Source organism: Leishmania donovani, chromosome 30 (genome assembly GCF_000227135.1).
Source record: "Leishmania donovani BPK282A1 complete genome, chromosome 30".
NCBI lineage: Eukaryota > Euglenozoa > Kinetoplastea > Trypanosomatida > Trypanosomatidae > Leishmania > Leishmania donovani.
This window is the reverse complement of record NC_018257.1, coordinates 936,674-949,008: the sequence shown is the minus strand read 5'-3', so window position 1 is coordinate 949,008 and position 12,335 is coordinate 936,674. Positions and strand designations below refer to the sequence as shown.

Here is a 12,335-nt window from a genome sequence, read left to right as displayed (position 1 = left end):
GCCGACCGCGTGAAGCGCGAGCTTGTGGAGGTGCGCAACAACGCGGAGACGCAGCTGACAACGGCGGAGAGGCAGCTCGGCGAGTGGAAGTACGTGAGCGATGCGGAGAAGGAGAACGTGAAGACGCTGGTGGCGGAGCTGCGCAAGGCGATGGAGAACCCGAACGTCGCGAAGGATGACCTTGCGGCTGCGACGGACAAGCTGCAGAAGGCTGTGATGGAGTGCGGCCGCACAGAGTACCAGCAGGCTGCCGCGGCCAACTCCGGCAGCACCAGCAACTCCGGTGAGCAGCAGCAGCAGCAGCAGCAGAGCCAAGGAGAGGAGACGAAGTAAATTTTTTTTTCTGGTATCGTGGTACGCCGAGTGCCTTGGCGATCTCGGAGGGAGTGCTGCTTGTGTTCTGGGACTTTATACAATCGCGGCACATGCGGTGACCGAGCTGTCTGTTTTGACGGTTTAAATAAGGTTTTTAGCAGTTGAAAGATGTGTTTGCACGATTCTTTTGTTGTTTCGTTTTATCCGTTTTCTGTTTGTCCGTATGTGCCGGTGGCGCCATCAGGCTCTTCGTGCTGAAGTTTATGTGGCTGTGCAGGTGCTAGGATCTGTGCGGAGTTTACCTGTCGACGGGCGCGGGATGTGTGATGGGGTAGTATTTTTTTTTTTGGTCTTTTTGGCTCCTTTTTCACAGATTGCCGATCTCGCTGCTGCTCTGCTGGGTGACTAGATTTCATGGGATGCCGTCTGCGGCTCACCTCCGCCTCGGCCATTCGGTTTTGGGTGCGGGTGACGGTGGTGCTACGACGTGTGTATAGTCGAGCAGATGCGAAAGGCGAGTGCTTCTTTTTTTATTGTGTGTGTGTGTGTGTCTGTGCCGTTTTTAGGAGTTTTGTTTTTCTTTCCGCCCCATCTCCACAGATATGGTAATCCAACCCCTCCACAATACAAGAAAGAAAACATACAGATATAGAGATAGAGACCCTTGCCGGGCCCTGTGCTACGCGCTGCTTGAGACGTGACGACCAGCAGAGGACCTGATTTTTTGCGTGTGTGTCGTTGGCGTGTGTTTGTGTGTGTGTGTGTCGGTTCGAGTTGTCAACGGTTGGGCAAGGAAAGTAAGTGCCGTCCCACTGCGGCATGGTGATTGACTTGTTGAGGTAACACGTATGAACAACGACAACATCAACACCCAGTATGAAAATTTTGACAAGCCGACACCACTCTCTACTCCCAAAGCAAGTCTGGGCATGTGATGGCAACTTTTTCTTTCTTCACGTAACATCTGGAAAGGAATAGAGTGCGACATATCGCACTGAGCATCACTGGGACGTGTATGGCTGACGGACCAACGCGCTGCGAGGATGAAACCACTACTGATTCGTATTTTTGTCGCGCTGTTCTCTCACCCCTTTCAACTTCTTCTTGTTTTGTTTCTTCAACGAAAAAAAAAACAAGGTGCGTGTGCATGAGCAATAGGCTCGTCTCACGCGCGCAGCCTCGTCCTCTCTTTTCGAGTGTATGTGCGTGTGTGTGTGTTTGTGTTTGGGATGCCACACCCCTCTCCTCCCCTGCCATTCCCCCCCCCCCCAAAAAAAAAGTCTATCAAATCGAAACGAAGCAGAAAGGCTGAAGGCCGCACACGTCCAGCGGCGTGTGCGGGTGTGAGGTCGTGATGCGTTGGCGGTGCTCGTTTCGTCCGTCTTTGGTTCCACTCGCCTCTTTTTTTTTGTGTACTTTCTTGTTCTTTTTGTTTTCGGTTCTTTTTTTTTTGTTTGGTTCCCCTCCCCTCCCCTTCTCTTCACGCTTTTCTCTCCATCACACGATTACTACATCCCTCTACCCCCACCTTTCCACCACCACTACCGGAAACAACCACCGCCTTTTATTTGATTTGTCTTTGCTCATATTTATTATTATTGGCTCGTCCTACTACAGTCCTAATGAATGCGTGAAGGCGTACTTGGATAACAAGCAAACAACGTCAGAATGGGCATGCGGTCGTCTCGAGGGTGTCACTCGCTGCCCACGTATTGTGGGAGTTGTGGCACGGCTTGGCAGGGAGGAGCATGAGCGCGCATCAAACACGAAGCATTTCTGTGTTCCTCTCCCACCTCTCCGTTCCAGCCTCTGCGCTTACCTCTCACCTCCCTCCGGAGAGTGCCATGAAGAGGCTGGTAAGGAGCCGATGGCTGAAGGAGGTGGCACAGGGCCAGGGCCTTGTGACTGCACTCGATTGCGACAAGTGTGGGTCGGTGAGCTTCGTGCGTTCAAGCAGAGCTGGCATTCAACGGCGCCACATCTGAGGACTTTCTCCCTCTGGTCTATCCTTCATGTCACTCGGAGTGCATCCGTCCTTGCTAGAATGGGTTTGATCTTCTTGTGCTCTCCTCTTTTTTTGTACCGTGCACATTCGCATGTTTTTTTTTTTCTTCTATCGATCTTGTCTGCATCCAGGATTCCTCTCCGCGCATCTTCGTGCTCGCACTGTTTTTTTAATGCCCGCAAAGAAGCGGCTCGTGCCACCCCTCCGGCCTAACGTCGATGGTACCGCGTTTGTGCAGGCTTCCCGCGGCCGTGCGCCAGATCGAAATCGCTTTTCTCGACCTCACAAGCTCGCCGACTCTACCAGCAGCTCGAGCACTTCGACCTCCTCGTCGGCGTCCTCCAGTTCTTTGAGAGCTGCGGAGCCGGCGGTGCCATCTCACGGTCCGGCATGTCGGCTGAAAGCGAGGTGCGAGAGCGAAAGCGCTCGTGTTGCAGCGCTGATGCCGCCCCAACGCGAGGCGCGCAACACTACCAAAGCAGATGATCTCAAAAGTCGCCCTCAGACCGCAGATACGAAGCGCAGCATCGCGGTTAACCAGGCTCTCTCTTCTCCCGCGTTAACTACCGCTCCTGCGGCTGCCATAAAGTCGCTGCCGTCAGCGTCACCGGAGACCGGCTCACCCAAGAACAAAGTAAAGCAGTGCATGGCGCCCATACCCGCCGCTGCTTTGTCGTCCGTTCCGCAGGGCCATTCCAACGTGCCTTCGGGGACGGGCCGTGATGTGGCCCCGACCATGTTTGCCATTAGCGTGGATGGAGCTCTCGGGCCGAGCGAGTGTCTTCTCGCCACCCGCGTAATGCACCGCCTTGGACTGCAGAGCGGACACATTGTGCACCTCTGGACAAGCTACGGGGACGTGTACGCGGGAGTGCGACCGATGCGCGGGTCCGCTGTTGCACCCGACAAGATCTTCGTGAACGATGATGCGGCGGCTGTTTTGGTCGACGTCTCGTCTGTCGCAATTTGTCCGGTTCTTCTCCCTCTGAATGGTATACCGACGTTGCGGTCCGTGACGCTGGCGATGGTGGTCCCCGAAAACGCGCGTGACGCCGACACGGCTGATGCTATCGTGCCGTCGATCGCATCTACAGTAGAGTGGCAGGCGCTGTTCCGCCGCACACTGCACCACAAGATCGGGTATGTGCACCTACGCATCACCCAACGTGTGCTGACCCATCGCATCACGCTGGAGGTGATGGACTTGAGCGTTGCTTGTGGAGAGCGAGAACGGCCGACGCAGGCGGCCGAGCCCGCAGCTGCTTGGGGAATCGTGACGGATGCGACGGAGGTGCGCCTTTGTAGCAGTGGCGGTGCGGCAGAGACCTTAAGCGGCGCGCCGCAGCGTGCATCAACTCCGATCACAGATGGCACGGCTGAGGAGCATCAGTACAGCGGCGCCTCTTCCTTTGGGTTCTTGTGCACCCTCGTAGTGGGGGACGTTGGCGTCGGTAAGAGTCGCTGGCTCGCCTGTCACGCCTCCGCAGCGTCCCGGGCAGAGCATCAAGGACGCATGGACGGACCCACTTCTTCGGCCGCCGCGACTGGGCCTACGAGGTACATAGAGTGGGTTCACGTGGACCAACTGCCGCAGGGTGAGGGTAGTGAGGTGAGCACAGCCACGGCGTTGCACGAGGTGTTTGAGCGCGCGCGCCAGTCAGCGCCGGCGACGGTGATCATGGATGATTTGCATCTTATCTGCGCCCGCGAGGCGTCCTCTGCCGGGTCTCGGTGGGCGATGTCCCTCATCGCCCATGCCGTGGCTGCTGAGCTGCTCGACTTGCAGAGCCGCCGTCTCGATGTGCAAGTGGTTGCGAGTGCGCCGGCACTGGCGAGTCTCGACGCATGTCTAACCAGTGCCACTCTCTTTGGCGGGAGCGTTGTGTCGCTGGAGATGCCGAGTGGCGCGCAGGAGCGGCTCGCATGTCTTCGGACGTGCCTCTCGGAGCTGTGCCGTGGCGGTGCAGCGGCAGGGCCTGCCGTCAGCGACGACTGCCTACTGGAGGTGGCAGAGCGCGCACACGGCTTCACACAACGCGACCTGCATCGACTCGTCGAGACAGCAGTGGTGCGAGCGTTCCAAGCGCGTCAGTCAACCGAGCCAACGGAGGCGGACCTTCGCGCGGCGTCGGCTGCGGTGCATCCTTCGTCGCTCAAGCGCTTCGAGGTGTCGATTCCCAATGTGACGTGGGCCGACATCGGCGGAAGCGCAGAGGCGAAGCAGACCCTCTGTGATGTTGTGGACTGGTGCCTGGGAAAGCACAGTTGGGTCTTCACAGAGTTCAACGTGACCCCACCAAAGGGTGTGCTCCTCTACGGCCCGCCGGGCTGCAGCAAGACGATGCTAGCCAAGGCGCTGGCGAACGAGAGTCATATGAACTTCATCTCCGTGAAGGGGCCGGAGGTGTTCTCGAAGTGGGTGGGCGATAGCGAGAAGGCGGTGCGCGACATCTTCGAGCGTGCCCGTGCGGCGAGCCCGTGCGTCGTGTTCATCGATGAGTTGGATGGCATGTGCGGCCACCGCGGTCGCGGCGGCGTATCGGACCGCGTAATCTCGCAGTTCCTCACCGAGCTGGATGGGTTGCCGGCCGCCTTTGACGAAAAGAAGAACGCACTCGTGTTTGTGGCGGCGACAAATCGTCCAGACAACATCGACGGCGCGGTGCTGCGTCCCGGACGCATTGACCGTCGCGTCTACGTCGGGCTGCCCACCTTACCAGAGCGGTGCGCCATCACGAACATCCAATTCCAGCACCTGCCAGTGGCGGCGGAGCTCACGGCTAACTACGTGGCAGAGCGGACAGATGGCTACACCGGTGCCGAGGTCGTTGCGGTGGTGAAAGAGGCCGCGTTTCACGCCATCACAGCTAACGCGCATGCGTCTCATGTGACGGTGGCCGACGTCGACGCGGCCCTGCAGAAAGTGCGACCACGCATCAACGCAGAAGATGTGGAGTGGTACAAGCAGTGGCCGCACAACAAGAAAAGCTCCACTGCGCAGATGTGATCGTGAGCTCCGTCCTCATGGGCCGCGCGTGCGTTCGCCATCTCTCTCATTTGGTCTGGCAGCGGCCGTGGTGCGCGCGGATCGAGGCGCGCGGCCTCTAAGTTAGGATGCGGATATGGGGAGAGGTGCGCTCCTGTTTTCGCACCGCCGTCCGCGTGTTTGCTTGTTTCTCCTTTATAACGTCACAGTTGCGCGTAACAGCTGCCAAGCACGAGGCAGCCCTAATAAGGAGCCATGAGGAACTCCCGTAAACTGCACTAGCGCCATAACAACGGCTGCCGCATACTGCCCGCTTCTCCTTTGTGGGCATCCCTACGTGAGCGTGTTGGCTTTACGTTTTTGCACGTCTGAAGCAGCAAATGTTGCGCGGCGAAGGTGGCACTGACAATGCAGTTGAACTACGCAGGAGAGGGTAGAGAAGGTGCCGGCACACGGCGGGGTGTGTGCCCTACCTCCTCCACGTATCAACCCCCTTCACGACTGCTGCGCCGTAGCGCTGTCTGGCGAGCGCGTGGGCGGCACGATGGAGGGGGGAGGGCAGAGTCTTGCAATGGCTACTGAGGGAGGAGGGGTGGCGGCGGCGGTGGTGGTAGTGCGTTCAGGTGTGCCTCGGACATACCGACATCTTTGCTTCATCCTCTTCCTTCCCGCCATTCTTTGAATGCGCCGTTTGCTCTTGTCTTCGCCTTCGCCGTCGTCTCTGCTTCGGCACGACGTCTTGTGCGGTCAGACCACCTCTGGCCACGCTTTTTGGTGTTGTACCTGATCCTTTCTCTTCCCGCTTGACACGCTCACACGGAGGGGACTGGAGAGGAATGTCCTACATTCCATATCCTTCCGCAGCGTCGCGGTGCACGACTACGCAGACTAGCGGGGACGCGCGCGGGGATGCGTTCGGCGAGTACGCGACGTACCGCCGTGTCATTCGCACGGTGCTGTGCGGCGTCCTCTTCGCCACACCGCTCTGTGCCGCTGCCCCGATGTCGCCGCTGCTCAAGCTGTCGCAGACGCAGGAGAACAAGAAGTCCATCATTCCTCGAATGATGAGCGACTTCTTCTATGTAAACTTCCTCGCAAGCACCGCAGCGTACTGGGTACTGGTCGAGCCGTTTATCCCGAACCCCAGAGCCAAGGAGGGCTTCGTGCCGTACCTCGGCCCGGTCACCGCCGAGATCCCTGCCGTGAGCTGCCTTTTTGTCTCGCACCTGTTCTATCCGGGTCTGTGGGCGATCGTGAATGAGCCGACGTGGAAGCTTCGCCGCCGCGAGTTTGTGCGACTAAACGCCAAGTGCTTCGTCGCGTTTGGCCCTGTTCATGTACCAGCCGCCGTTGGTCTCGGCATGGCCGTCGGGGTCGTCCTTTACCCGTTCAAGTACATGAAGCTGCGTGCTCAGCGCCGCGATGAGCGGCAGCACGCTTCCTAGCCCAGCGCAGAATACGCAATTTCCCTTCATTTTCCCACAAGATGCAAAACAGGAGAATGTTGCGATGATGAGCCGTTGCGCACAGACCTCTATGTGTGCCTGTCGGCGTGTGTGTGTGTGTGTGTGTGTGTGTCGACGTCGGCGGCAAGACTCTGTTGTGTTGCCCTTGCTCACAGGCAAGCGCGAGGAAACGGTTATGGACTCGCGCAGCGCCTACGACAGATACAAGGAGAGAGAGGTGGCTCATCTTCCAAAAAAAAAAAGAACGAAAAGCGAAAAAAAAATGAAGGCACTCGGGCGAAGCGGAACGAGCTCTTTCAGTCAGCGGTCGAACACGCAACGGAGAGACTGCCTGCCACTCCTTCGAAGCCTTGGGCAAGCACTTGCGGATTCCTCTCCCGATGAATCGACCTTGCACACCGTCGCAGTTGCTCTGTTCTCTCGTTGCATCGTCGTCTTCTTCCTTTCTTGCTTTGCTTGTTGCCCATGCTCTCTTCATGAATTCCTCAGCGCACCTACCATGGGAAACGCATACGAGCCCCCGACCAAGACAGCGTGCCGGCTGGAGGTGGTGGGCATGGTGTCGTCGATCCGCTACGACTGCACCACGTCGTCATGCCTCGTCACCACCATTCTCAACGGGACGCACGTCTTCAACCTCGACGACAGCTTCTACGGTGCCAACCTCGCCGCAGGGCTGTCGGCCAGTAACGTGGAGAGCTACCCCTATCACTCGATCGGCGAGGAGCCGCTGATGTCCTCATGCTTCTTCAATGCAGGTCAACTCTTCGCTGTGGGATCGTCTTGTGGCAGTGTGACTGTCGTGTCGCGCCGATCACGTGCGTTGACGTCGTGCTACGCAACCCCTGACTCGTTTCCGATTCGTTCTCTCTCTGAAATTCCAGCCCAGCCAAACTGCCTACTGACGTGCACCGAGCAAGGGGCTGCAATCGTTGACGTGGAGCGTTCGCAGCTGCGCATGAGTTTGGCGAACCCCGCCGCTGGGCGTGCCGTCGCTGCGGTGCCGCTGCAGCTGCACACCTTTATTGTGGCCAACTACGATGGCAAGGTGTTGCTCTACGACACGCGTTATCGAAGCTCTCCCAGCTCGGTGCTCTCGCTACCAGATCAGATCACTTGCCTCGCGGTCGCACGCGACACATCAGAGGTCTGTGTCGGCACTGTTGGGGGTCGAGTCTTCACCCTGCGCTGCGCCGAGGGCCCTCAGCGGGAGCAGGCATTTGGCATGAGCAACAGGCGTTCGCCAGTGCGTTGTGTTGCGATTGACAACGGCCGCATCGCTGCGGGAGACTTGGCGGGCCGCCTTGCCCTGATCGATACAGCAGACGTGCCGGATCCGACGGTCTACTGGTCTGCGGAGACGCTACTACGGCTTTCGAGGCCGAGCGGCCGTGCAGGCACGCTCGATGTGCCCGTCGACACTGCCGCCGCCTCGGCGGCGTTTTCGGGTACCGAGGTAACCGCGGTGGCATTGGCGCAGGGGACGGCTTGGATGTCGTTTTGCTCTCCAAAGAATGCTACGTCGCAGGTGGTAGCCATACCTGCTTGAGGTCGCGGCACGAGGAGCAGACAAGACGGAACGGCCGTTTCCAGAGTAGGTAGCCGGAGCATAGACAGTGTAACGTAGCGCTAAGTTGGGGTGGTGTGGGGAGAGCAACTTGGTCTACGAGAGGCGCCATCCGGTATGACGCTTAGTTATGGCTTGTCTCCATCCCTCCCCCCTTTTCACGCATCCGGGACTGCTGTTCGTGTGTCTGCTTCAAGGACTGCCGTGGCTGCGCGGTGACAGAGACCGCTGCTCTGATGCGTGTGAGCACACGGGTGACGAAGACTGCTTTCTTCTCTGTCTAGATTCTTCTGTCCATTACGCGGAGCGTATCGTGAGGACCTCTTTAGACTCCGCAGCAGCATTTTGCGCTCCGCGCGAGCCGCGTTTCATGGGCGCGTACAGTTTTAGATGACCAACGCTTACAGAAGGCGGCAACCAAGAACTTCGCAGTGAGTGAGCGACCCCGCTGCGCGTGCGCAGGAGATGATGGGCAGCAGAGCTGCACCGCCTGTCTCTCTCGCACCCCCCGCCTCTCCCGTGGACTATCTCGAGGGGAGGAGGACGGAAGCGCTTCGCGTCACAGACGGATACTTTGCTGTTCGGCTGCCGCCTCCACGAGATCGCCTTCTTCACTGGGCTCGGTGAGGCACCTCGAAGAACGCTTCGGTGACGGAGTTGTCATCCTCCTCGCCTATGCTAAACCAGTGTGCTGTCAAAATCCTCATGGCGACGGCGCCTTCACCAACACCTTCTGCAATTTCCCCGTCCCTCTCTCCTCTTGCGTGGCTCTCCTCTTCTTCCTGCCTTTGACAACTGCGCCGTTATCGGCACTTCTTTTCTTTTTTTTTCCTTTCCTGCTTTCTTGTGTACGCTTGTGCGCTTCGTCTCTTTCTACTTTTCTCGGGTTTTGCTAATACCGCCTGGCGGGCATTCTCTTGTGGTGTGCGCTGTCGCGTTTCGAGCCAAAAGACATCACGAGCAACAATTATAGGATGACCTCCGCAAAATGCGGTCTTGCTCTCTCTCTCTGATGGCTTTGCCCTGATTTCCACACACTGACACACGCGCTTGTTTGACCGGCCACAGGCCCTTCCCTCCTCTTCCCCCACCCCCAAAATCGCTGACCGGCTTGAAAACATTCGCGGCACACCAGGAGCCACCGCTGCCCCTGCTCATCTCTTTCAGTCTCTCCTCCACCCCTCTCGCTGCTTTACTTTTTGCCTTCCTTGCCTACCCCCTTACGAGACGCACACCCACAGCACCAATGCGACCGACGTGCCCGCCACTTCCTCCCATACCAGAGACGATGGACTGGGAGGGAGCCCCGCGCCAAGGGGCATCATGCGATCGACTTTATTGCCGATTACCACCGCTTGCTCAAGAACCGCGAAATGCCGGTCTCGCCTGGAGTGCAGCCTGTGCATCTGAAGAAGTGCATCAGCGACAAGACGGCCCCGCAGCCGTCGTCGCCAGACTTTGCCGGCATCCTCGACTATATTCTGACTCACATCGTCCCTGGCATGACCCACTGGCAACACCCCGACTTGTAAGCGCGGTTCCCGGCCCAGCTGTCGCCAGCGGCGCTTCTCGGCAACATCATAGCTAGTGGGCTCAGCCAGCCCTGCTTCAACTGGATGGCCAGCCCCGCGGCAACCGAGCTCGAGAGCATTGTGACGGATTGGCTGGCTCGCGCGTTTGACATGCTGGAGGCCACGTCGTGGGGGAGCACGGGTGGCGGCGTGTTGCAGCCAACGGCCTCGGAGGCGACTGTGCTGGCGCTTCTGGCGACGGAGAGCCGCGCACTGGGAAAATTCGCGACCAGCGAAGAAACGGCTATCGAGCAAGCTCGCCTGCCACCCTAGCGATCGCGTGCACTTCTGCGTGGAGAAGGCGACGCGAATGCTGCTTTTGTGGCACGTGCGCACAATAACGACCCGGCGTGAGGCAGGTGGTGACTGCCCGATGCACGGCGACGATCTTCGCGCAGCCGTGGAGGCGGACGTGGCGACGGGCTTTATTCCAATCATGGTGTCCATAAACTGAGGCACTACGGACGCCTGCGCCACGGATGACTTTGAGGGCATCGCCAAGGTTTGCCAGGACTACTCCATCTGGCTGAACCTCAGCGCCGCCTATGCTGGGGCCACTGCGGTGTGCATTGAGATGCGTGCGCCGCTGCTGCCCGTGTTCCAGCACGCCGACTCTGTCTTCGTGAACGGCCTAAAGTGGTGCTCTCGGATGATGAACGCTTTTTTTTCTTCCTCTGCGAGCGCAAGCACATTGTCGCGCCGCTGAACGCCACCGGCGTCTACCTCGCAACCAAGTGCACGGCCGCCGACGCGGTGATGAATTTCAAGGAATGCCAGCTTGGCATGGGCCGTCTCTTTCGCGCCTTGAGAGTGTACACAACTTTGCCGTATATGGGGCTAGAGGGGGTTCAGGCCATGATCTGCCCGTCACTGCGCTCTCGCCACGCACTTGCACGACGTGACGGCTGCTTGCCTTGGCGACCTTGTTGAGTTCCCTGTTGTTCCCATGCTCGGACTCGCCTGCTTCCGGATCGCCGAAGATGATGCGGCAAACAGGCGCGACTACGCCCTGCTTAAACTGGCCGAGGAGGAGCGTCGTGCCATGATTTTGCATCGCAACCCGGATGGTCGTCCCATCGTGCGTGTAGTCCTGGCCTACCCCGGGGTCGACGGAGAAGGACGTGGAGAACCCAGCCGAGTCTCTGAGAAGGTGAAAACGACGATTGCAGCGATTCCATTGTGCTGCGGTTGACCAGTGTGCTTCTCCACGGAGGCACAGCTGCGGCAGCAGCGACTGGACAAAAGGCACCTAACGCGATGCTCGATGAGGTTTTCGGTTGTAGACGGTGACGCCCCGACATGCTTACCTTACAAATCTGTCCGGGGGACGGGGAAGAGAAACCGGTTTTTCGTCGGCAACAGCGAAGCTGGACCCTCTCAGCAAACCCACACACACCCTTCTGATTGCTGTTTATGGTTATCTCTTCATGCCATGGCGGTATGTGTGTGTGTGGAGGTGCTTCATCGGTCGCAGCAACACCTCCGCAGTTTTGCCGCGTGAGGCACCTGTCGCCCACGTGGACCGGTATCCGGAAAACGGGGGAGAGCGAGAAGCGTGTGACGTGAACTGGTATCGCTTTTTTCTACCGAGCAGAAACAACAAAAAAACGCTTGCTTACGCGTGCCATTGCTGCTCCTGCACGCGAGATTTTCTACCGCTCCCCTTCCCCCGCTAGCAGCGGCGCCAGAGATCGGAGAGAAGGTACCTCATAGACGTCTTTCAGTGATGCACCACCATGCCCGCCCGCTACTCCTCCTGGACCCCTCTTACATGCCACGACTGTCACCTCTTTGCTACTCCCTCTGCTCTTCCCTCCACGTGCGCGCGCCTTTGTCCCTCTCGAACGCCACCACCCTTCATGACACACACCCACACACACTCGCTCATGTACCCTTAACCCTCCCTCCTTTCTCTCTTCCTCTTCAAACACGGGGTGACTCACCCGCGCCCACAACGCCGGCTCTCCGCCTACACTCCCTCCTTTTCTTTCGCACGCGGCTTTACGTGTCGGCATTGGAATACCCCATGACCACGTCAGCAGCACACCTCTGAACCCCTTTGCCCCCTCTCGCGTGGTGGACGACGCCGTCGCGTAAGATAACGCTAATTGTCAAAGAAGCCAGACTTCACATACTCTCTCACATCATACCTTTTTTTTTACCCCCAAACGGACACACTCTCGTTCTCTGAAGCCCATGTTCGCTCGTCGTGTGTGCGGAAGCGCTGCGGCGTCGGCTGCGCGCCTGGCGCGCCACGAGTCGCAGAAGGTGCAGGGCGACGTGATTGGCGTGGACCTGGGCACGACCTACAGCTGCGTGGCGACGATGGACGGCGACAAGGCGCGCGTGCTGGAGAACTCTGAGGGCTTCCGGACGACGCCGTCTGTTGTGGCGTTCAAGGGCAGCGAGAAGCTTGTGGGGCTTG

At 58.7% G+C, this 12,335-nt stretch overlaps 3 protein-coding genes and 1 pseudogene across 3 annotated transcripts, besides 1 other annotated feature; all 4 read left to right on the top strand.

Moving 5' to 3' along the window:
• Nucleotides 1-2,182: 2,182 nt before the first annotated feature.
• Nucleotides 2,183-2,533, top strand: LDBPK_302520 (AAA family ATPase-like protein; the record flags this gene model as incomplete). Its single annotated transcript, XM_003862915.1, has 1 exon — nt 2,183-2,533. One exon carries the CDS (start codon nt 2,183-2,185, stop codon nt 2,531-2,533), a length of 351 nt encoding a protein of 116 aa, XP_003862963.1.
• Nucleotides 2,534-6,142: 3,609 nt separating this feature from the next.
• LDBPK_302510 (hypothetical protein, conserved) lies at nt 6,143-6,751 on the top strand (the record flags this gene model as incomplete). Its single annotated transcript, XM_003862914.1, has 1 exon — nt 6,143-6,751. The coding sequence occupies one exon, from the start codon at nt 6,143-6,145 to the stop codon at nt 6,749-6,751; it is 609 nt and encodes a 202-aa protein (XP_003862962.1).
• Nucleotides 6,752-7,271: 520 nt separating this feature from the next.
• Nucleotides 7,272-8,321, top strand: LDBPK_302500 (hypothetical protein, conserved; the record flags this gene model as incomplete). Its single annotated transcript, XM_003862913.1, has 1 exon — nt 7,272-8,321. The coding sequence occupies one exon, from the start codon at nt 7,272-7,274 to the stop codon at nt 8,319-8,321; it is 1,050 nt and encodes a 349-aa protein (XP_003862961.1).
• Nucleotides 8,322-9,712: 1,391 nt separating this feature from the next.
• Nucleotides 9,713-9,871, top strand: LDBPK_302490 (annotated as a pseudogene).
• Nucleotides 9,713-9,871: a sequence feature.
• Nucleotides 9,872-12,335: the final 2,464 nt, after the last annotated feature.